Source organism: Opisthocomus hoazin, chromosome 9 (genome assembly GCF_030867145.1).
Source record: "Opisthocomus hoazin isolate bOpiHoa1 chromosome 9, bOpiHoa1.hap1, whole genome shotgun sequence".
Taxonomy (NCBI): domain Eukaryota; kingdom Metazoa; phylum Chordata; class Aves; order Opisthocomiformes; family Opisthocomidae; genus Opisthocomus; species Opisthocomus hoazin.
Window position 1 is genome coordinate 20,101,823 of NC_134422.1, and position 25,309 is coordinate 20,127,131.

At 35.6% G+C, this 25,309-nt stretch overlaps 1 protein-coding gene across 1 annotated transcript in view; it reads right to left on the minus strand.

The window, feature by feature from the left end:
- LOC104329007 (prolyl endopeptidase FAP) overlaps positions 1 to 25,309 on the minus strand; it is a 44,545-nt gene that overhangs the window by 8,800 nt on the left and 10,436 nt on the right. Inside the window, exons 5-23 of the mRNA XM_009934086.2 lie at positions 24,341 to 24,435; positions 24,097 to 24,171; positions 23,851 to 23,903; positions 22,689 to 22,761; positions 20,967 to 21,087; positions 20,244 to 20,398; positions 19,062 to 19,165; positions 18,600 to 18,735; positions 15,071 to 15,115; positions 13,249 to 13,353; positions 13,088 to 13,158; positions 12,457 to 12,510; positions 11,998 to 12,122; positions 10,723 to 10,770; positions 7,294 to 7,392; positions 6,481 to 6,550; positions 5,053 to 5,247; positions 2,458 to 2,512; positions 337 to 436 (exon numbers count right to left, since the gene is read on the minus strand). Of these exons, the coding sequence (XP_009932388.2) occupies positions 337 to 436; positions 2,458 to 2,512; positions 5,053 to 5,247; positions 6,481 to 6,550; positions 7,294 to 7,392; positions 10,723 to 10,770; positions 11,998 to 12,122; positions 12,457 to 12,510; positions 13,088 to 13,158; positions 13,249 to 13,353; positions 15,071 to 15,115; positions 18,600 to 18,735; positions 19,062 to 19,165; positions 20,244 to 20,398; positions 20,967 to 21,087; positions 22,689 to 22,761; positions 23,851 to 23,903; positions 24,097 to 24,171; positions 24,341 to 24,435 (1,779 nt within the window). The remainder of the gene's footprint in view (positions 1 to 336; positions 437 to 2,457; positions 2,513 to 5,052; positions 5,248 to 6,480; positions 6,551 to 7,293; positions 7,393 to 10,722; positions 10,771 to 11,997; positions 12,123 to 12,456; positions 12,511 to 13,087; positions 13,159 to 13,248; positions 13,354 to 15,070; positions 15,116 to 18,599; positions 18,736 to 19,061; positions 19,166 to 20,243; positions 20,399 to 20,966; positions 21,088 to 22,688; positions 22,762 to 23,850; positions 23,904 to 24,096; positions 24,172 to 24,340; positions 24,436 to 25,309) is intronic.

Genomic DNA, 25,309 nt, shown 5'->3' on the forward strand with positions numbered 1-25,309 from the left:
TCAGTGATACTTTTTTAACAGGATTTTTAGGGAGATCACTCCTGAGTATATAGCAGTTTATCAAAAGGGCTTTACCCACTTACTTTTACAGATGTGCACATGGAATTATCTGGGCGTACCTTCTTCTATGTGACAAAGTCTGTTCCAAACTGCCAGTTGCAGTCAGTTATTTTCAGCAATGAAAACATTAAACTTAAGGTCTTAAGAGTTTTATTTCTAGGTAATTGCAATGTCTTTAAGTTTCATATTGCCCGTCTCCTGCAATGACTTCATTTAGAAAGTTGTTAAACGCTACACCTTGCTTTCCAAGGCAGCATTTATGACAAGTTTCCATACCGTAATATTCCCAGCTGGAAACAGGAGCCACAGCCATTCCACATTTAAATACCCCACTGCCAGATCCAAGTGCCAAAGAAGTTACGTACCCACCATAGGACTAGGGAGAAATCACAGACAGTTTAAAATTATTTGTGAAGTATCATTTTGTTTTCTGAATCAAACTCATATAAATTAATTCCAAAGTAAATATTTTACTTTGAATGCATGGAGGACAAAACAACAAAAGCTTTTAAATTTTTTTAAAAAATTTATTTCTTTCAAATAGATCTGATGTGATCTCTTGTGAGATTAGACAATTTTATTGAATCACTTCTTTTTTGCTGCTTCTGCAATGCTTATCACAGGATGCTGCTCTTATCACCACTTAGAATCACAGAAAAATTTCAGTTGGTAGGGTCCTTCAAGGTAATCTAGTGCAACCTCTGTCTCAAAACAGGGCTAACTTCAGATTTAAATTAGGTCGATCAGAGTCACATCCACATTACACAGCCTCTCTGCTCAATCTGTTTCAACGATGGTCACTGTCGTCATAAAAATTTTTTTTCTAAAACCTAAACAAGACTTCCCTTGTGGCAACTTGTGTTCATTGCCTCTCACCCTTTTAGTGTGCACCTCCAAGAAAAGTTATAGATTTTTCCCTCCCTTAACAAACTACGTAGCTTTTGCTAATGATTGGCATATTGAACCAACGCCATCATGAGGACTAACATGCTCAGCTCCTTAAGAACTTGAGGTTGGAGCAATTCCTTCTTACTGCTTGTCACTATCCCTGTTATTTTCTGGCCTGATTCCTCAAACTGGGATCCATCAAGGAAGAATAAGTTCACAGCTGGAAGTTAGGTGAAGTAGTAAGTAAGCCTGCATATCAAAATAGATCTATGCAACCATGCGGGTCTAGTTGCCAAGACAGGAAAATACTGTAAATAAAAAGCATTTGGTTTGGCTGTCCATAGGATGTGGAGCTGGGGTTGGAAAATACTTGTATAAGGTCTTTGGAAAATAATGGGTTGCTATTTGGTTTGCAATGGAGGGAGGGATAGAAATATGGGATATGTTACAAAGAACTCATTGCTTATCAGCTCATTCTCCTGCATAGTATAATTCTGTTATGCGGAAGTTGCTGAATCTGGGTGGGAGGTAGGGCTCCAATTTTGTCTATGCACTCTTGATCCAGCTGTTCATGATGAACACGAGCAATTCAGTCAGATGGCTTAACATCTTAAAAATCTCTATAAAGGGGCTGTGTGGCATTTGTGTTGCCACTGAAGTTGGCTTCAGCTCCCCCTTAACACCACTAATAGGTCTGCATCTCATTTCCATGAATGGTCCTACTTGAAAGGTGACAGCTGTGCTGTCACAGGAAATAGAACCCCAACTATTCCAATAATTTCTTTTTCTCCTATCAGAATGCAGCGCTATCCTAAAATTTGTACTTGAGGCATGCTACTCTATTTTGCAGTGCCTAAGGGTAGTGGAATCTGGCCATTTAATATTAAAGACTTACAACATATCTGGCTGTAAAAGGTTCTGGGAGTGTCACAAAGCAAAGTACATGAAAAAATCAAAGATGAAAAATAGACTGGCTAGTTATTTGGAATGACTCCTATACTGTCCAACTTTTCCACTTTTTGGTGAAGTCAATGCTGTACACCCCTCAGACACAGATTCATCCCTATTGACCATTTCAAAGCCAGCCAAGTATACAGTGATTCAGAATGATGCAAGGGTCACATTTTCTGATTAGAGGTATTCATAGGACTTTTCTCATTATTTTAATCTCAGATCAGAAAGAACAATACTTGAATTTTGACACCATGCCAGTAAGTCCACCAGTTAAAAGTAAAGCCAGTTAAAACATCTCAATTTTACTTAATTTCAAGTCCAAACAATGTATTAGACATAAGCTTTTCAAAATTCCCGCTTGAGCTGCCAAAGATCCCTTTTCCGTGGCTTGCACTGTTGCAATTGTATTTATATAGGCATCAACAGGAACTATTCCCTTTGTCAATATCATCAAACACTGGTCGAAGGACTTTATACAGATTTAGGACAGAATATTTTTAAAAAAATATACTGCAAGATTATTTAAAGATAGGTACAAAAAAATGAACCACTTACCCAGCCCCATATTGCTATTCGTTTCTCATCAATAAAACCCATTTCTATAAATTTCCTGTGGAAAAGAAAATTCACAGAAATACATACATTATTACAAAAGATTGCTAATGCTATAACAAATTAACAAAAAATAATTTTTCTTTCACTTTTTTTCCACACATCCCACCAATCTGAGCATACTGACAATCAGCATAGCATGTCTGATGTCTACAAAGCATCAATTAACAGATATTTCAGAGTAAAAGTAAGATTTCTTCTTGAACTAATACAAAATTAATATTTTTTTCATAATAATTTTTGTTCCAGTGGATGAGGACTCTGCTGAATTGGCTGCCTGGCAAAAAAGTTATCCACCTGGATATTTAGTCCAGACTAGATTAAACATCATACATCATACATTATACTCATGTTGTACATACGCATATCTATATGTGCCTATGCATATGTACAGACATACACTCACACACATGCAGAGAAAAAAGTTCAAAAGTGTACTCCTTTTAATATCCACACTTCATTTCCCATAGCTCTACCTTCCCACAGGCTATAATCGTTTTCATCATTTCAATGCCAAAGGTGCTGGATTACCGTTAACATTCAGACCTTATCCTGCAAGATGCTCAACACACTCATCTTACAGCAAGTTGATACGCTGCTCTCTGAAAAGGCACAGTATCAGCCTCTGAGATTAAGGATATGCTGGAGCATTAAGCTTTCTTTTTTATGTGTCTGAAAAGTGAAGAGCACACACTGCTACTATAATAAAAAATAATAATGAGGAAAACATCTTCTAATGCTCCAAGTAGGTAATGAGCTTGCAATGGATGAAAGGTGCACTTTGCTTATGCACTCAGTAGTCAAACATGTCAAGGAGAATCATAAATACTAGGTTTCCTACAAAAATCCTGCATCGGAGTCTGGAGGCTGTATTTCCAGAGCTGTATTAGCAACAGCAAAGAAAAACACAAAAGACCACAAAGGTTCAAGAGTGACAGATAAACAAAACAGGTTCAGACACACACCAGGACACTTTTCAGCCTTATTTTACTAGGACAAGCACGAGTGACTGACAACACCCAAAATGTGGGATACTATCTGGGTGGGACAAAGTTAGAAAAGCCAAAAAATGATTCAGCTTTGTTATATTGCTGTGTTAATCCCTGGGGTTCCTCCTACAGTAAAAGCCCCTCCAAGAACTTCCTACGAGAGTATAGGATCCTTTCTAAAAATCATGCATCTTAAACCATGTGTTAGATCAGGAAGATGGAATGCAATACATTTAACAGAATAAAAATTTAGTCTAGGTGCTGACAGAAAACTGGGAAGTGTGAAGTCTGAGGTCATTTCTTTGCAGCCTGTCTCAGCAGATTTTGCAGCTGCAGAATCAGTTTAGGTTCCCTCTGTCTCTGACATCTTAAGTCTGAGTGACGATTCAGAGGAATAAAGAAACATTCTCTCTTGTGACATTTTAATGTATGCCATTGCTGCTAAAAGTTTCAAGAAAGAAAATCAAATAATAGATTAATAGAAAACCCTGACATGATATACAGCTATTCTGTTTCATTTATCACTGAAAAGGATAATGGTGTGTTTATCATTGAGGAGAAAATAAATTATCACAAAGCAGAAAGAAGAAGGAACAGATACCCTCCTCACACACACCCATAAATACAGGCAGAGTTCTCAAGCAGAGAAAGCAGTGGAAACCTGGGCTACATCCAATTTCTAGCTAAGCTACTCAGAGTCAGGTCTATTACTAGGGGAAAGAGGGCATTTAGTGTTGCACCTGAAAATCTATTCATGCTCTGATGGGCCAAATTCCAGACCAAAGGCTAGGCTAAATTCCTTATTCCTGCCTTGCACTCATCTCCATGGGGTTCAAACTAACACTTCTTTAAATGCTCACTTCAGCAGTGCTACTACATCTGTAAGCATAACAGGAGCCTTTCTTACAAAACCTCAGCTTTCACCCCCTCCCCAAACCTCTTCTTAGGGAATTATTTTCCCTTGGAACACTTCAAGTGTTTCGATCGAAAGGTGCAACTGTCAGGGAACAACTACCAGGGGACCTCAGACACTTTCTGTTGTCCATAACTATCCTAAAATAGCATGGAAGGCAAGTTTATGACTCACCAGCCTCCAGGAGGCTTGTGTCGGGATTCAGTTTTGCTACAAACTTATATTTGACCTTTAGCTAATCACTGTGGTACACCACTATGAATCTGGCTAATCACTACGGTCACTGAGGTGGGTTTCCCTCACAGGGAAAACTGCAGAATAATTGATAATACATTGGCTCACCTCTTACCATGGACGCTTGTATTTCATTAGGCCTAGGACTGAAGCCTCTGATGATGGTTTTATAAAATGGAAGTGGTGAGATCCAAATGTGGACTTAGTAGTATACGGACTTAATGTATCACACAAAACTTCAAGCACCTCAGTAATATTTTATTTCTGCAAGTCTTCTTGTCTTATTTCCTAGAGACCTCAGCTCTCCAGAAGAAAGGCTGAGAAGGATATTTAGCATTTTTTTCACATTACTTCTTGTAGGTATGTAAATACAACAGTTACACAGGGAGACATTCTACTTACTTCACTGCTGAGATTTGGTCCTCAACTTCATACACTCCTAGTCTTCGATATACTGCGTGCAAAATCTTGTCACCTTGATAAGCTGTCCCTCTGCCATCCACTAGAGCAATGATAATTCCTTCTTTGCTTGCAAGATAGGTTATCCAGCTAATGCTAAATGTTTCCTTTACATTCTGACTGCAAGGTCCTCCGTACCTGATGATGAAAATTCACACATTTTCAACTCATAAGTTTATAACTGATTACTGGATACTGGACTATAGCTATAGGTACTTCTTACATTTTTTCCATAACTACTTTGCTATATGCCTGTGGTTCAGAGACCTCAGTAAACAGTTGAACCACCATTTTCATATAGTTGTGAGATTTTGCTGTCTGAAATCCATTTTAATCCTTTAGGTCTTATGCCTAAATGAATCATTAGTTTTAGCTCAGACTATGGGATGCAGCATCAGGCACGTGTCCTAAGAGGAATTCCTGGAAGAGTCATGCCTCAAAGGCTCAATTCTTTCCTCTCTCCAAAATCCTTAGGTGTAACAGCCCTTGTTGGTGCCTTTCTGCATTTAATCTCCACATGCAGTCAGCAATGACAAAGAAAACAGGAGAAAAAATTACAGCTCCTTACACTTTCTGGCTATCCCCACACCTCCTTTGTTTCAGTAGGGAATATCATGTGCTGTTGGAGCTGAGAGCAGAACACACCCCACACAGCTGAGCAATACAGAGAGACACTCCTCATGACAATGGCCTAATGCAAGCTACACGTTTGACCTCAAGGACACGACTGACTTAATCTTCTACTCTAAACTTAATTCAAACATATTTAGCATTCTTGGAGCTTTGGATCATCACTGGTTAATAAAAAATGATGTAAGGTTTATTACACCCGCTCAGCTCTCCTTTCTGCCTCTCCTTTTTTTTTTTGCACCACTGCAATTTTTGTTGCCTTTCCTGCCTACAATAAATTAAATTCATGTCATGTGTTTTTCAGAAGGAACATTTGATCAAAGAAACCAGTCCACATGGTTTAGGGTTGTTTGGGTTTTTTTCTTTAAAAAGGAAGGAGGCTCTTCTATTTTTCATACTAGGAAAGCTGAAATCAATTGTTTCAGGCTGCATTATGATAAACAGAAGCAGCAACAGAGCTAAGAATTCCAAGCAATAGCTCACATATTTTAATCCTTTTTCTTTCTCTGAGGAACTAATCCTTGCCATGCTAAAATTAACATTAAAAAGCTCATTGATTTCCATTGGGTTGAATTTTTATTCCAGATATACGTTAAAAAGCCCACCACAACAAACAATACAGAAATAAGTGGATTTGCTTTTGCTTTGTAAAATGTTGCAAATGTCCTAGGTTTTGTTAAATTATAAGAAGTATGTTTTCTGACAAAACAACAGTGCTCAAAGAAAGGAAGTGTTACATACACCTGGATAAGCAGAGGGTACTTCTTGGATCTATCAAACTGTGGGGGTAGAAGCATTTTGTACCACAAAGCTAGAAAAGACATATTAAAATTATATTGTTAATGGTTAAAATGATTCCTCCAAGCATAATCCAGAGTTCGGTGCAATAGTATATGAAAATGGATCGGCACAAACTACACAACACATGAACTGTGAATCACAGAACTGATGCAAGTCGCTGTTGACACATGTTGAAGAACAACTTTAAAGAAATAAAGTGCTCACTTTTATTTTAATTTAGCCACGAATAAAATTATTATTTCACGTAACTCTAGGTTCTCAGTTTTCCAGGTGCCTAGAAAAACACAACCAGGAGTAAAACTGTTGTTAGGTTTATGAGAAATGAGTTTTGGAAACTTTACACTAATTCATTACCATGGAATATTGTTTGTAAAGTCACTAGTGAAAACAACAGTGTATGCAAGTCTATATAATGTGTAACATGTGAACAGCAGTTTACATTTCACATTTTATTACCACCATACTATAGTGTTTGTACATGATATTTAAACACTTTACCAATAGTATTTAAAAAAGTAATTAAAAAAAATGCATTGTGAAGCAGAGATGTATTTTAACTACTATTTTACTGAGAGATACCCTGAGGCACAGACAAATTGGTGTCGCCAAACAGGGCAGGACCAGGCTGCTTCTTCCCAATATAACAGGCTAACAAGTTTGTTCTACAGAAAAATGGTACTTACTGTAATAAAATGAAGGCAAAATATTAAAATGGTAGTAATAAAGAGTATAATAAAGACATCTAATTCTTACTTATACCATCCACTTCAAGTTTATTAATTTCTTCTTTTGGCAGTTTGATCTCTTGCAAAGCAGACTGCAATTCCCAATTGTCTTCCAATACTCTGAGCTCTAAGTAAAAGAAATGCCTGAATTATTAACTAATTTATTGTTAATTCTGCTTCATTAATTGAGATTCCTTTATTTTGTGTGCTTAGAAATTTTACAAGCAGAGTAATGAAATCAACTCAGACACTTCTAACAGGGCTTGATCACATAGCTAAATGAAAGCAAGGCACTGGTATTATAGCGCACAGATATTCATTAGATTTTTATAGAATGTACATTTTGCAATGCAAATCATTTCACATGTTCCTCTGAGTGTTAGAGTCCTGGACGTTATGAAGAAACTCCTTTCTCCTGCAGAGCCCTCATCCCAGTTTTGTAATATGGTGAGAGTTGAAAATGCAAAATTCATCCCATCATGCAAAACACAGTCCAGTCTCTCCTCTCTTGCTTACCACAGTAACATCAGTTTAACCTCTGAGACCCTTTGGCAGTGTGGTTAAGCACATACATGTTTGGGAATATCTTGTTTCTGGGCTAACACAGGAAATCAAGTTTCTTAAGGTGTTGTGGTAAACCCTTGTTTAACCGTTGTACAGTATATTCCTACACAAAGATACCAGACTTACCATATAAATGTTGTTAGTAATATATTACTGCACACTTAAGTGAACTTCTTTTGTGGGTTTGTTTTTACCTAAAAAGTATTTAAAATTTTTCTTTTACTTGCTTTAGAACCGATTAACAGTTATATAATCTAAAAATTACTGTTTTTAATTTAGTTACTTTCCAGCATAGACTGCAGAACTTTATACTATGATTCCACTGGGTATTACTGGTTTATTTATGTGTATTCCCATGAGTAGCAATGGATGAAGAATATTGTACATAATGGAAATCTATGACTTTTAGCTTCACTTTCAAAATGAAAGAATCTTTTAAAACTGCAGGAGATTTTTCTTTGTTAGTTTACCTTTTTCTTTTGTTTTTTTTTAATAGCAACCATTTCCTGTTCCTGGAAATGCTCATAAAAATACAAGAAGTACTTCTCTCAGCACGTCTTGAGCTAGATAGCACTCAGGACATGCCCAAAATATAACACTGGAATTTGTTCTTTCAAAGTATTCTTGACAAGTTTTGCAGATTCGAGTGGGTTTTTATGGCTGAAAGATCACCCTAGCGTTGGAGACTCACCCAAACTCAGCTGAACCCTTTCCATCCTTCTCAAAACTCCTGAAACTTGCCCATTACCACAAATGAATTGTAGGCATGTGGGAAGGAGCTTCCAAACTGCTATATGTTAGTTTAACTGCATGCCTCCTACTAAAATTCATGGATGATATATTTTCAAAATGCTGCCAACTGCAATGAAAATGGATCTACTAAAAATAGTTTTGCACCACAGAAGAGATTATGAAAACAAGGGACTTAAGGAAAATCAATCCAAAAAGGTCATGAAAAAGTCAAAGAGAAACCTGTATTTGTTTTTCTGAACCTGCAGAGAGGTTCAGAAACATGTCTTTGCAGTTGGGCACTTCGCAGCATTTCATTCAATTCATACTTTGAGAAGGAAGTAGTAGGCGCCCTTGATATACAAGGTCATAATGAATCGTGGAAACCAGAGGGCTATGACAATGGATTAAATATGAAAAAATCCATGCATTATCTGTATTTAAACCTTTAAGCCTATTTACACTTTCTGCAAAAGAAATACCAGAAGAACATAATGTTTTTATAACACAATTGCAATACACACGTTGACCAGTCTTTTCCACCTGCAGACATTTTTGAGTGGTTAAAAACTAAGATGTACCAACTCAAGTTGGAGTCAAAATAATCTTATATTGCAATTCATTGACTTCTACATAAGACACCACTGATTAATTTACCTTAACAATATTGTGGCATTTGTCTTCCTCATGTTTTTATGTGTCTTCTGGTCAGACAACACTCAGTTAATAGTGGGTTATCAATATGGGCTGAACTGTAAGGACCCTGGCATTAGAACTACCAGTGCATTTCCACTTATTATTGGGGAAGGAAAGAGAAATGCCACATCACTGAAGTTTTTTACAGGACCATGCTAGCTTTCATAACATTTCAGGACTGAGGGCTTTAAGTTGGAGAAGGATTTTTAGGGAAAAACAAGGGACAGAGAGAGAAAACACTACAGAGTAATTAATATTTTAATGATTATCAAATTCCTGCTTGGCCTGGTTCCAAACAGTCCTCACCAGCATGCTACTTAAAGAATGAGGGCTCTGAATGTTCCTTGCTGGAGTTCCCATTTTGTATCAATAATTACACCTTGTCTGAATCAGTTATTTGAACTGATCATCTGAAAGAGCTTCTGCTCTTCCCTGACATCTCTACCGATGGCTGAAGAGCAAGTCACTGATCCAAGTTCTAATTAGTACAGTACAATAGCTCAAACTGCAAACTCTATATAGTACACTGTTGCCTTTTGTATCGTGTAGAGTTGCTTCATGAAAAAAACCTCAGAAAGTCATGTGTTCATCCAAATGTGAAAAGGAATAGTTTGGAAATCACAATAATGTTTTCTACAAAGTCTGACTCAATATTTGGTAGACAAAGAGTTGCCGATGTTCATTGCTTCTCTAGTGTGTAAACAGGAAAAATCATAGAATCATAGAATGTTAGGGGTTGGAAGGGACCTCTGTGGGTCATCTAGCCCAACCCTCCTGCCGAAGCAGGGTCACCTACAGCAAGCTGCACAGGACCTTGTCCAGGCGGGTCTTGAATATCTCCAGAGAAGGAGACTCCACAGCCTCCCTGGGCAGCCTGTTCCAGTGCTCCGTCACCCTCAGAGTGAAGAAGTTTTTCCTCATGTTCAGACGGAACTTCCTATGCTTCAGTTTGTGCCCGTTGCCCCTTGTCCTGTCACTGGGAACCACTGAAAAGAGTTTGGCCCCATCCTCCTGACACCCACTCTTGAGACATTTATAAGCATTTATAAGGTCCCCTCTCAGTCTTCTCTTCCTCAGGCTAAACAAGCCCAGCTCCCTCAGCCTTTCCTCACAGGAGAGACGCTCCAGTCCCCTCATCATCCTTGTAGCCCTCCGCTGGACTCTCTCCAGTAGTTCCTCATCTTTCTTGAACTGGGGAGCACAGAACCGGGCACAAAAAATATCAGGATGCTATAAAAATGCTGGACTCAGGAATGAAAATAAAGGCATCAGTGTGTTCATTGATATTTGGATTTTACTAATTAACAAATCTAGGAAGACACTAGATATTTTAATAACAAACAAGAAGAAAGGCTTCTTGATCACAATCCTAAATAGTGTATTAGAGGATCTGCATAGTGAAGATCAATGAGAAAAACAATTGCTCAGAAAAACAATTGCTCAGAAACAGGCAGGGTATTTGCAGTACCTCTATCACCGTGGTTCTCAAAAAGAGCAGAAATGGGAATCCCAGGACCTGTCGTAAGAAAGATAAGAAGGCATTTTATAGTCTGAAGATGGAATTTGGTGGTGAAGTGTCTATTACATCAACATCGGTAACTGATAGCTGCTAAAGAGCTCAAGTAGATACACAATTCTGAATCTTCTCTCCTGTATTACCCACTAGTCCCTACCACACAAAATACATAAGGTAGTGTGTGTACATAGGCTTGTATATATACAGACATTGCTTAGCAAACATAATAGAAGTAACTTTAAGTCTACTACCAAACTCTTCCTCCCTAGAGATGAAGTGACATCTAGTTAATAGCTGAGATGTGATTACATAAGGTGAATGCAGAATTAACAATGTGAAACATTCTTCTGAGAACATGTCACATCAGATTTGTGAAGGTGAGTGACTTTCATATGGTGACGACCTTACTGACTATTCTGTGCAAGAATGATTGAAAGGTGTTGTTATTTGCTACATTTGCTTCTCTGCTCAATGGAAGTTCTAAGGAACTCTTCAGCTGATCAGTCAGTGGAGAATGAGAAGAACAGTAAACTTTATATGAAATACGCAAAAGGAAAACCTTGGATATTTTTCTTTCCTTTTTTTAGATTGTGACTTCACTGTTTTTTGATTACACCAATGGATAAAACGTCAGATCACTGAAATCGCATAACTTGTTTCTGCAGAGCTAAGACTTCATCTAATACTTCTGTGTTACAAGTGGTGTCAATGATCATGCACCCTGATAAATTGAATTGTTCTTAGTTCAGTTCTTAAAAATGTTCTCAGGTAGTAAATATCCAACGATTTGTGGCTAAGAGGTTTTAATAATTTTAATTGGGAAACATACTGTAGTAGTTTCTCAGAGCTAACTTTGATCACATGAACTGGAAATCAGTGTGTGTTTCTAAATCCTGCTCTTGTTGCTGCAAGAAAAAGCGTGACTTTGATGAGCCAGATTAGAATCTGTTTTGTGCCATGAAGGACTTTCACAAATGTGTTTTTAATCCTAGAGATCCCAAGATTTTTTGTTGAAAAAGTAAAAAATATAGAGCAAAATTACTTGTATTTTCTGACACATCTTCCCAAGGTTTTTGGACATGGAAAAGTTTATTTCTGGAAATCTCTCCGGTTATTGTGAAATTTCTATGACTCATCTAGCTATTGTTTAGGATAATCAGTATTATCTACCTCTTTTTGAATTTGAAAGAACAACTGATTATATGTTTGCTTCCATGCTATACATACCATAACAGATCAAGGCATAATACTTAGAATGTTCACTGAACCTTGCTGTATAATACTGGCATCTCTCTTTCCTTAAATTGCAAGTAATGCATTGTTTTCTGATAGGTTTACTTCCAATACTGATTCTAGGAGAAAAATAAAATAAAGAAATATTTATTTTGGTGGAATTAACTTGACATGTGTCTGCCTCACATTCTAGAACATAGGCACTGTACTTTCAGAACGGATCAATTTAAAAATCAGTATTTACCCTTTTTAGAAATTTTTTTTCCCAAGAGTATATTTAAACTATAGATATTATTTCTCCTCAGTTCTCAGATACAATCTGAGGTCAAGACTTAGTTAAAATAGCTTGTGAAATTACACTTTAAAGATCTTGAAACTAAATTATTTTATCGAAAAATCCAGACCTATCTTCTATCAACCTATTATCATTAAGATAATATTGATAACACTTACTTGTAAATATTCCTTCTTCCTGGATAGCCTTCAAATTCATTGCTTGAATAGAAACTGTAAATTCATTTATATGTTAATAAATAATCCATAAAGTGATGACCTATGAACCAGCAGCAAGATGAAAAGCAAAGCCGTCTTGGAAGTTAACTTAGACTTTTTGAGATTTCTGCATGTGATGGAAGAGTAAGTTAAGCTTATATACCTTTTATCTTAATAAATCTTTGCTCAGACTCTCATTAGATGACAAACAAACCATATAAATAGGAGTTCTATCTTAATTCTCATGAGCTAATCCCTCCAATTATGTAAGCTGTATCTATCTACAGAGTAACCTGAATAAGAGACCACAAAAAGAAAGACGATTAAAGTAATTGCAAATTGTATGAAGGTTAACCACATGCTTAAAAGTATTTCTAAATAAGTCTCTCTAAGATGGGTGATTGAAAATAAATAGAAAAATCAGGGCAATTTGCAAAGAAACTCCCATAAGTAAATCAAATTTGGATGCATTCGGATACAAAACAAATTATACCTAGTTCTAACTTGATGAGTTAACAAATGGTGGTCCACTAATTAAGTGTTGCTTTTACTCACAACACTCACAATATGTTCTCTTCCTCATGATACTTACATTGCATCATTTGTTACTCTGAAAATGTATATTGCCTCCCATTCTCCACTTGTAATTTGGACTGCATTCTCCTGTGAAGCAAGACATATAAGTTACTGAATATTATAGAATTATTTCAGGAATTTGCAGTGGATCAATGTAGAACACTTTGCCTGACTTACCACAGAGCCATTGATGTAGTGAATATGCTTATAGCCACTTTTGTCACTAAAAATTTTGTAGTATGAACTGCTGTCTGATGTAAAATACGGCGCAGAAACAAAGAACTGAAACAATGGAAGAAAAATGGTAGATGAGATCTAAGTAAGAGTGCCCAAGCTGTTCAGCAGGTTACAGTACATATACTAAAAGTAACAAGACTATTTAATCAGTTCAGGTGGGACAAAGTACTCTGCACAAGTATTTACCTGTAATATTCAATCTCCCAGTTAGTACACATTACAGTTTCTAACCTGTCATGTCAGATTTCTTAAGCTGATAATGTAGATACCTCAAGTACCCCACAAATGCAAGCTCTCTATTTATAAGTGGAATAATTTGTTTGTATATTCTGAATGATCTTTCTTTAGTTATTTAAAAATAGGTAGAGTTGATTTTTAAAAAATAAGTTCCTGAATAAAGCTAATGTTCATGAATGGTGTCAGACTGAAAATCCAGTGGACCACAGTGTCTGGCTGATTCACTGAGCAAATACAACACTACGCAAATGGCTATCTGAAATTTCCCATACTATTCCACTAATGTTAAAGAACAGATTATCCCAGATAAGACCATTCAGCTTTTGTTTCCTTTCAAACCATCACCTCTTTACTAAAATTGTCAGTCAAGGATAAGTTACTGCAAATGTGAGTTTTATTTTCAAAATATGGACACAGAAGAATGACCTGCAAGCACTTCAAACATAGCATCAAACATTCCTGAGTAGGACTTTTGAATAACATTAACCCAAGCTTGACTAGAACCTATGACCTCAAGCTAAATTGTTCTGGAGCCTGTTTCTAATATTCCTAATGCTTGAAATCTGGTAAAGGCTAAAGGAGGGATTTATGCAAGCGTACAATTTCTTTAGTTCTAATAAAAAACCTGTCATCACAATCTCAAGAGAAGTGGTGAAAAAAAGAAGAGAGCAAGTAAAATAACTAATCCTTGTAAATGTGTAATCTTCACTTCAAATAAAAACACGTCTCTTAAAGGACAGTGTACTGAAAACTGAAACTTTCAGTGAAGTCCACTACAGGGTATTCAGGCACAGTGTGAGGTTCCCCATATTGAATTCTGGTAACTCCACCTGCCTGAGGAGTAAACATCAACAATAATACCTATTCACTGTTAGAATACATGATTGTAAATACTGATCTCATGCTCTTACAATTTCCTTGCAGGTTTGTTTTTACTGTGAGTTCCCAAAGATAGGTGTTATGTCTCTTCCAACATAAAGGTTACTTGGTAGAAAAAATTTCTTTTGCTTAGGGAAAACTGCAGAGAAGTATCAACTACCTTTGTAAGTGGGGTGTCTTGCCTTGGAGGTTCCTCTGTAGCTGAAAATGTACAGCACTTGGCATTAAAACCATATTCTGAATGGACAGGTTTTATTCTTAAAATGCTATGGTATGACTGATCTTGTATCTTGCCCTAGTGACACCAGAGGAATTTTACATCTATTCTTTGGCTCTGGGATGCTTCTAAGAATTGCATCATAGTATGAATCTCCCTCTTTTCATGACTTCCCCCCCTTCAGTATAGTGTTTAGTCAGTTTCTCTGAAATTTGCAAAAGGAGGCAAAGGGTTTTTAAACTGAGAAAGCAGGTAGCAAGATACTATGCCTAACACAGCATTTAAAGTCTCCATTCTACAGTGCCACAGGTTTACCCAGTAGTGTTGTATGACTCAGAATGATGCTTCATGTTTCAAAACACTGCTGTAAAGATGCAGAAGGCTGTAGCTTTTCATTAAATCAAAATAGAGTACAACAAGAAAACCTACCCCACCTGCCCATCCTGTTTGACTCTCTTCTATGTGCTGTTGATTCTGAAAAACAAAATCAAATGTACATTCTTTAAGAAGTTCAAGAAAGAGTTTCTGGAGATTCAAAATCTTCAAATAAAAAATCTGTAGCCGCGTGGAAAAGAGAATTTTAGAATACTTACTATGAAGGTTCAGGGACTTGAAGGTTCTCTGAAGTAAATAATATCACTGTATTAATACCATTATGTTAGTTATAATATTGTTTTTCACAGCTGTCATCAGAGCTCAATAAAATCTAAAGTAATTGTTTTAACCTTATGCAACATATTCATTGAAAGCAAGAATTAACAACTACTTAGTCTCATGAAATTTTCAGTAAAAACAAAAGTAAAATAATTTCAGAAATAATAAGATTAAAAATCTGTGTTAGATTCTCAGCTGATTCATGTGACGTAATTCCTTTCATTTCAAAGCTGCGATGTTGATTTATAACAATGACTAATGTGACTACTAGGATACATCTTTTAAATGTAAACCTTAAACACCTTAAAAATACAAGACAAATACTTCAACTGAGTAAAATATGTAGAAATCAAGGGTCTCCCTATTTGGAGCTCAGCTTACAGATATTAAAGGGCCTGATTTTCCGCACTTTAAAAACATCTCACAAATAACATAGAAAGAAGAAATAAGGGTTGGCAAAGATAATGTAGGCTGCAAAAATCACCCAGATTCTCATATTTCGAGACTATGAACATAAGTTTAGCCGGTCTTAACTTCTTGTAACATTCTTAAAACTGATTTTAAGAAAGAATTACACTGAGCATAAATGGATCAGTACCTCCTGCAGCTAAAGGTGCTTTTACATTTTTAGTTACGTTTTACTTCTACAGTTTCTAGTGCATTTTCAATACTTTCCTAACACTTTTTCATTGAAGAGCGTAATATCTTGCTTGTTGGATGGAACAAGTGATTTAATATTTAACAATTCAGCATTCAGTCAATGTATTTCTTTTTTTATCTTGCAAGCTTTTTTTTTATACTGTTCATTTAATACAGTATTTCTTTACAGTCTGAAATAAAGTCAACAAATTTCCTTTCTAAAGAATATGGTTTGTATTTGATATCGTCAATATAATCTCATTAGCTCATAACCATGCTTTCTCCCTTTCAACTTAGTCCCTGCAAAGTGACTTACTTGAGCAAAAGTTGTACTTGCCCCTTAGAAGACTGTTTAGTATTTTGCAAGGGCTCCACTGAGCTATTAACTCAGAAGATGGATTTTATTTCTTTAAAGATAAGAAAAATGGGACGTATTGTTTTATATCTGCATCCTAAAGTTATTTTCCTTTCTTTAAATTAAGGCTTAGTTCTTGATGACATAGTACATTAAGGATATATTTAACTTCTCTCGTATGAGTAATCCCATTGACTTCTATGGGATTCTTCTGTGTGTTACTTACAGAATTTAATTAGAGAATTGGCATCTTTCTAGGAAATCCCAATTTCACAAACACACGCTTAGCTTTTACTCACATGAATAGTTCGACTATAGTCATATTGGTTTCTACAGTCTAGTCACATGAGCAAGACTTGAACACATGAACATTTTTGATGAATCGACAATTTAGGAACATCTTTTAGATTATATTCTGTTATTATTTTCAAGTACATAAAACCTAGCACATTTATTGTACATTAGAGTCTAAATTTAATCTGAACTCGACAAGAGAACTGTTTTTGCCAATGGAAACATACAGAGATATAGTTTCTAATGGCAAATAGAGCTAATGTAGCACTCCCATCTGTTCACACTCCTTCAATTGGCCATTTGTGCAAACTTTAATGTGATAAAAGCATTGTATCACTGTATAAATATAGAATTATAGAAACATCAGGAGTGACTCCATAAATAAGGTTTCATGGAGAAATGCAATTAAACAAGGATCATGAACACAGTCCTGCAAGATGTTAATTGTTCTGGTCTGGTTCCAGCAAAGCAATTAAGAACATGCTTAATTTTAAACACGGAAATAGACCTACTGAAATAAATACAACTGCTTACATGATTAAAGTTAAGCTTGTAGCTTGTGTTAAAGTACTTTGGTGGACTATGGTAGAATCCTAGAACTCTTGATTTTTTTTTTAATGTTAAAATATTTAGTTCTTAAAATGTAGGTTACTTTGAGGCAAGATAGAGATTCAGTGTTAATGTACTTATGAAGTGGAACAATTACTTAGTAAACATATCAAATGCTGCAGTAAATGTCTTTTGTCCTAGTATATTAAGATATTTCACTGTGGAAAATTACTTCAATGATAATGTTTTTGAAAGAACAGGACCTTAACTTCCTTTTAAATTTGCAACGATTGTCATATCATAGAGGAATAAGGATTATTTGCAGCTTGGAAAGTCTGTGTCAATAAACTCTGAATTTACAATTTATCAGTCATACAGAACATTTTTATAAGTATTCTTGGCTTTTGTTTCCCCTTAGTTCAAGTTTTCAGCCTAATGCTAGTTTTTATAGGTGTTCTGTACCATAAACTGTAAAAACAAGACATGCAAACAGCATCAACATTAAAAGACAGTAAATTAGACTTCTGAACTAGAATTACTGAAATTCATAGTTATTCTTTCCTTCAGGATCTATATAAATTTATCAGTGTCTATACTCTTCAAGCTTTACAAGGTCCTTTAAAGAAACTTTTTTTCAGAAAGGCTTCTGTACATAAGATCTCTAACTATCTACATATAGGTATAGATAGCTAGACCATCTAAGCCATCCTTCGGCTCAACAGAGCACAGTTTTCCCTCCTAAGTGTCTTAATGACAGAATGACATATTTAAACAAAATGTAGAGCGACTGTTGCAATTAGCCTGAAGTTTTCTTTTCAGGTCTGAAAAAGAGATTGTGTTTCTGTAAACTTGCCTGCTTTCTCCAGCTGTATGATTTGATAAGACAGAAGAATTTCTCCCTCCTAAAAACCTGCCTTGCTTTTAATCTGTACGTTCTTTCAACTAATTTAATGTTAATCATAAAGGACATGATTAATTCAGACTTAGTATGAAATTTCAATGTAGTATAATAAAATTTTCCTTAAAAAACTGTAAAGATCCCATATGGTTCCACTTTTGAAGATGAGGAAGCAAGAAGGAACTAAACAACAGTATTGAAACCTGCTCAGTAGCATTCTTTGTATTTTTATTGCTTTGACTGTTATTTAAGCCTTACTAAAAAAAAAAATATTTTGGTGACTTTATTTCTTGCTGGTGCAATTAAATTATTTTCACCTCTCCTCCAGCAATTACAATATTGAAAAAGATATCATTAGTAGCTAAAAGATGAATGTAATCAAACTGGAAAATACAGTTATGGCAGACGCACAATTATTTTCTAAAAGAATTCAGCGCAAGACTAAATATACTTCTGCAAGAAAGTCAGAGCAACCTGTGCATGACCAGTAGGTGTTAAAACAGCTATGCAGATTGGATTAGCAAATGCTAATTTCAGCAATGTTAAATTCATATTTCCAACTTTATTACCTCTGGACAGTCCCAAGTATTTGAATTTTCTTTGAAGTCACAAATAGCTAAGACTGAAAAATTCTGGATTCTCTTTAGCCATTGCACACAGATTCGAGTATCTGTTACCCAAGTAAGCCAAGTAAAATAGTGATCACTAAAAAATAAAAGAAAAAAGAAAGAAAGGGTGATTATTAAAGAACAGGAATATAGCAGCATTGCTACTATTGTATCCCCTATATTGCTGTGTGGAAGACAATAGCAAAGCTTCCACTGTCTTAGGAATGTTCTTTTGTCCTTTGTAACAATGTATCATATGGGCAGACAGAATCAAAATACATTTCTAGTTAGCTTCTGATCCATCAAGAAGATGAATATGGCACTCCACTGTTAGAAACAGAAAACAACTCAGAGGTTCAAGCATTTAAAACAAATAGACAAAAACTTTTATTAAAAAAGAGAAGACACTTGAGGGCACACTACCTGGATGCTACGACTGCAGGAACTGGAACCTCCTTAGGACCAAACACTTCAGCATTAATAGTATCGACGATAAACACTTTAACAGTAGGATTTTTAGCCCCAGCCTTCAAAGAAAATGTATTCGGTTATTTAAATCAGGCTCTGAACAATTCAGGAAAACTACAACACTTCTTGCAGGAAGGGAGATAGGTTACAAAATACATATTCAGTTGAGTATAATAGGGCAAATGTGGTCTTACAAGATCTCAGAGTGACACTACAGCAATAATATGTTACTCAACTTTGCATCATTTCATATATAAAGAAAACCTTTTAAACAGTTAAATTTAGAGCCTTTCTATACAGAAAATGTGCTTGATGGGAACCAGTGTTCTATTTGCAGTGTGGATTTTTGCAGCACACACTACACTTAGTTTGGCATAAAACTCCAGGAGTATATTCACATGATTGTAAGTGCTCATTGACATCCCAGCTGTGAAATAAAATGGTTTAGCTTAAACTGATTTCATGCTTCCTTATTCGTGGCATACATTATTAGTTTTTTAATTCTCCTCCACGTGTGGTCTAAACCATTCAGCTTTACTTTAGAACTATAACCCAGCTGACAAGTGAGTAACTTTTTAAGATATATTAACATGATCACTTGCAATCATATGAACGTGACAAGTCAGAAGAGCTCTCTTAATACATGCTGAAGAAATGCCAACCCAAAACCTTCTTGCCTTAGATCTGGCACTTGAAAGCAGTTAAAATCCAAAGCCCCTTGAGATCAAAAAGCACTATGAAGTGTGCAAATAAACTGAAGCTGTCATAGTCTTTATTTTTAAAATAAAAAATGTCTCATAATTCATTTACTGCAATGAAAAACAGCAACTGCATAGTTAACACATCACAATAAGTAAACTGAATTGAAAAAAGGAAGGCTTGATCATGCAAGCATGCACTTTTGCACATGCTTTTTACTTACATGTTATTCCATTTATTTCACTGATACTATTAAATATCTACAGTTTTGAATGTACCTAAATATACCTTTTCAGAACTTGGCCTAAGTTTTTTTTTTCTTTAGACCACAATGGATTTAACCACGGTAATACAAACATTTTTTAAGCACAGTTAATTTTATCATTCTCGTAACCTATTTCTCAACAGAAAGTAAAGCAAAAGAATGAGAAAACATACCTTTGGGTATGGGATAATTATTTTTCTAGGATACTGGTCCTCACCAAAATATGAATATTCAATAACTGGTATGTCAGAATCATTAAACTGTACGTATGCTAAATATTTTCCACTTGGAGACCACCACAATGCATATTTTGTTGCTAGCATTTCCTCTGAGGAAACAAAAATAATTCATAATAGTTTATCATTGTAATCTATGTATCTTCTACTCTATTTTAGTATTCTACTCTTAGCAACCTAGAAATGTAAAGAGAGTTATACTGAACAAATCACACCAAATATACTGCAGTACATCTCAATTCTGAATGGCCTGAAGAACTTTCAAAACAGGCACACAGATCCCATTTAACCCACTTGGGTTTTTCATGTGCGCATGTGGGGTTTTTTTTAAATTTTTTTTGATGCACTGAAGTGCCAAATTTCCACCAAAATTAAAACTTCCAGTAAAGCTTAATTCCCAACCACTGCCTGTGCAGTAGAAGGAGGCCAAATTTGTAAAGTTCTTGGTATGGTTTCAGTAACAAAAGACTTAGAATTTTGGTTACACACTATGAATAAAAAATGCAGTCATTGTATGGCAAATTAAATATGGAAATGAAGTTATCCTTAGGGCTCTAAAAATAATGTATCATCACAGATATTTTAGAACGGATTGTGAGAACCAGGTAATCCAGACAAAGCATTTAACATGTTAGTTCTTGCCTTTCAAGATTTATTTACCTTCATAGACCCAATCAGGAATCCCATTAAATATTTCGTTCTGTTTTCCATCACTAGTTAGTTTAATTGGTACCTCTCTTGGACTTTGTTTCAAATAGATATTATTCTGATACACATATACCTAAAGACAAGAAAGTATTTCTTATGAGTATAGGCATCAATAACAGGGGTTAGAGTGAGAACTTCTGCAGTCAATGTTCTTATGTTATACCAAGAAGAAGACATAATGAATACAAAGCAGGAAATAAATGCTACACTAAAAGCCCTTGCAAATTCTGCAAGCGTAGGTACCTCTGTAAATAAATTATACCTTACAGGCCAAATTTTATGTTCAACTATGTCAGAATAAATCCTGAGCAACTCCTTTGATTTTAATAAACTTCAGGGGATTCTGTGGCTAGCTTTGGTGTGGAAAATAATGAAAAAAAAAAAAATCTTTGAAACTCATTCAAATTGCTGAGTTTTTTAAGAGACCCTCAGACAAAGTGTTTTATGACTTTTCCATCTGGTTCCACCAAAAGCAGAAGACAAAAACAAATACACAACAACTGAAAAGAAAATAATTTAACTTTTCTAAACCTGTCAAAAGGCCTAGGAGATGTGAGATAAGACAAAAAAAGGTTTTAGTCTGTCTAGGCTGGTTTGTTCCTTGCTAGTACGTTAGTTACCAAAAGTGAGCTCTTGCAAGAAATGCTTGCAGGCCTTGGGTTTCTCTAAATTTTAATCAAATCAATGGATGTGTGGTTAAGAAACCAACACCAGAATCATCACTTTCTTAGGAAAGCATGCCTTCTGTAGCTGTAAGCATTTGTTAGCCACATCAGTGTAACATTTTAACGACTTTGTACGTCAAATGAAAAATAAAGCAACTCCTAAAACTCTCAGATACAATACAAGGACTACTGTATAAAAACATTACAGACTATTAGTACTAGGAAGATAGGAAATTATCGCAATTGTGTTCTGTCTTCAGAATTCTTGATAAATAACAATATTTAATTTAATTGAGAAACCTAATACTCTTCTAGAACATGGAAAAATTTTCCTAATAAATAGTTCATTCATATTTAGCCCACCCCCTCAGTATCTGCTGAAATTAGAATGACAAAAATTTTTTTCTTGCACAAATATTTTGTCAATACTGGATAAGCAGTTAAAAAAACACCATTATTAGGCTGATGCTTTGGAACCAAGAATAAAAAAAAAAAGGTTTATAAACTTGTTACTATATGCAATAGGTCTATTATAATTAATGAGACATACATACTTGGCTATCAAGTAGCTATTAAATAAAAAAAGAAAATAACGTTTTTTGCAATAAGAATCTGGCAGACATTTTAGAAAAGATTTAAAATACTGTATCTGTAAATCTCCCTAGTAAACTACTGTGTTACACAGTGTCAAAGGAAAACACATTAGTTTTCAGGCCTTGAAACTATGTTTAATACTATATACAATTATGTTGCTCTATTCTTGATAAGAGACTGGCTAGTGATCTGAAACACATAATGCAGCTGCGACCACGGATTCTTCTACTGAAACACAGACAAGTTAAAATTTAACAACTTAAAACTCTTTTTTTTGTCATTCTTGCTCACAACCAATGTTAACACACACAGGCCTGCCAAAAATATGGCCTAACAAAATAACAACCAAAGGCAAATAAATGTCTTCTAGCCACATAAAGCAAAATCATTCTAGTGCTTCGTTATCTTTACTGACCAATTTGTGTCCAACGGGTGACCAGGATATATACTGAATTTTATGTGGAAGCTGATTTTCTGTTACAAAACCACTAAAAAAAGGAAAGAAGTTGAGATAGCTTTTTGTGCACAGTGCAGATGGATCATTATACTGTACATTCGTATAAAATTCACGAAGGGCTATATTTTCTAACAGCTTTTTGTTTCTTGAGCAATGCACAATTAAGGCAGGCAGTGAGACATGCTGTATTGTGATGGTATGCACCAGTGCTGGTAAAGGCTTGCAACTCAATCCTTATATTCAACAGCCTAAGAAGCCAGCCTTATCTCTTTCTAAATATTGCAGAAGCTTCTACAGTTATTTGCTCTATCTGCAGTCTGCAGTCTCAGCAAGTTATTGAGAAATATGAACACAGGATACAGCATGCTGAGGCAAGCATAACAGCAGCAGTTACAACATTTGTTAAAGATTATGACTCACATGCAGTACCTCTCCAGTCATATTAGCTTGCAGCCATCTTTTCCTGTCACCTTGAGCCACCAGTTTCCCAAGAATGGAGCAGTTCAGTGCAGACCCTGTTGCTCAGAACTAAGAAGCATTTGGTCATGCCGCTACTTATGGCATAAAAAGGTGACTGGGAAGGCAGATGGCCTCCTTCAAACTTGGGTGGAAAGAGGAGTGGTTTGGGGAAGATCTTGGGAAAGAGACCAAATGTAATAGGAGAAGCCATAAACTTTTGAGGCATTCAAGATGAAAGACCCAAATAAAGCACTAAAGGACATATGAGAGTTTTAGGAAAGCTGAAGATTAGATCAACCATAAAAAAGATGAATTAGACAACAGAAGCGCATGGAGACATCAGCTGTGAGACCAAAGTGGACTCAAGCAGCCAAGACAGGATGGGAGAAAATTATGAAAAGCAGAAAAAAAGGTAAGAATCTTGAGCACTTAAAGTTTTAGGGCATGAAATATATAGCAATCCAGATATCTGGATGAGTAGATGAAAGCACTGTCTGATTTTATAGAGGCCATTTTTTTCAAGCAAGTAACCTGACACATTCAGGCAGAAGCAAAGCAGGGTGCTAGTCACATTACTATAGAGTTTTTCAGTGAAAATGCTTGCAAGCACATCATTACAGAGTATTCACCATAGCTCTCTACAAGAAATATCAGGCCTTACCCATATATGAGATCATAAATGTGGTATGATGCTGTATAAGAGTATCTCCACAGCTGCAAAAATTAAGCAAGAAAACAATATTGTTAACTTGGAAAAAGATAACCTAATTAAAAATAATCAGCTGCCTTTTCACAGCCTGCCCCTTTCTCAAGAAAATACGAAGAAACACTTATCCATGGTAACTACAATCAACAAAATACTAAATGAAACCAAATATTTCATTAAGCAATATATTAAAATACTTACCTTCGAATAATTGCTTTCCAGAGCTATGAAATATTTGTCTGATGATAAAACATAATTTGAAGCATTAACTTGTTTCTGAAACATTAAGAAGTAGATTAGATTCCAGTAAAAAACTTTAAATAAGGATTTGATGAGTAAGGTTTTAATCCTCTCACTTTTAAACTGGTACTTGAAACATAGCATTTTGATGCCTTTTTATTAATTGAAAATTTGATGCCTTTTTATTAATTGAAAATATACATACCATTGTGCTGTTAGTCATGATGGTAGTTGGGTAGTTCATGTCAACATTGTAAAGAATAATATCATCTTCTGCGGACTGATGAAGATATTCATTATCTTTATAAACAAGATAAAAGGGCTGTTACCTTGCACAGAAGACACTATAGAACAGATCCATTAATCAAAGTATTCACACTCCTGTCAGGGAATAGATTTTGAGCAAATACCTTTTGGCATCTACATAAAAAAATGTTTTTCTTCTAATGGTGCCACACTACAGAGTTATAAACAAACTGTCTTCAGGGTTCTTGAGTATGTTCTCAAGATCACACGCTGCACACAGAATCAGCTAGTTAGCTTTATAATTAAATGCCATAATTTATTCTCAGGAGTGTCTGATCAAGAATACCAGGGACAGACCCATTAGAAGGTCAATATCATAATATAAATGTTTTAAAGTAAACATTCGAGATCTTTGCTTATAATTTCACCAGAACATTCGCATTTGCACAGATCCTGCAAATAACAGCAGTACCACGTGACTGACATTACATAAACTATACTGCTCTTACTCACACAGGTCCTACAAAGTGAGGGTGAGCAGCCTTCAATGAGAAAGGAATTTAACCCTACCTGTGCTCAAGACCTGAGCCACACATAGTTTGTTAGAGAATGAAGATCAGAATTTTAATTTCACATCATTATTTTCACGGCTATAAACAGAGAGAAGGAATTACAGACTTGGTGTAGCTAACGAGAGAGAGACTTCAACAGTTTAAAGGCAGCCTGAAACATAGTAAAAGCTGTTCACTTTTAGGAAATTAGATCATCCTTAGATCCTTTGAGTACACTTCTGTGATTTGTGCAACAGCATTTGTGGTGATCTCAGGCCCCGTTAGAAAGGGATATCCGATTTTGACTCCTTGCTTCAGAAGAAAAGTAGGCATATGGAATGCTGTAGGCATGACTCCCTATGGAATCTACGGCATCA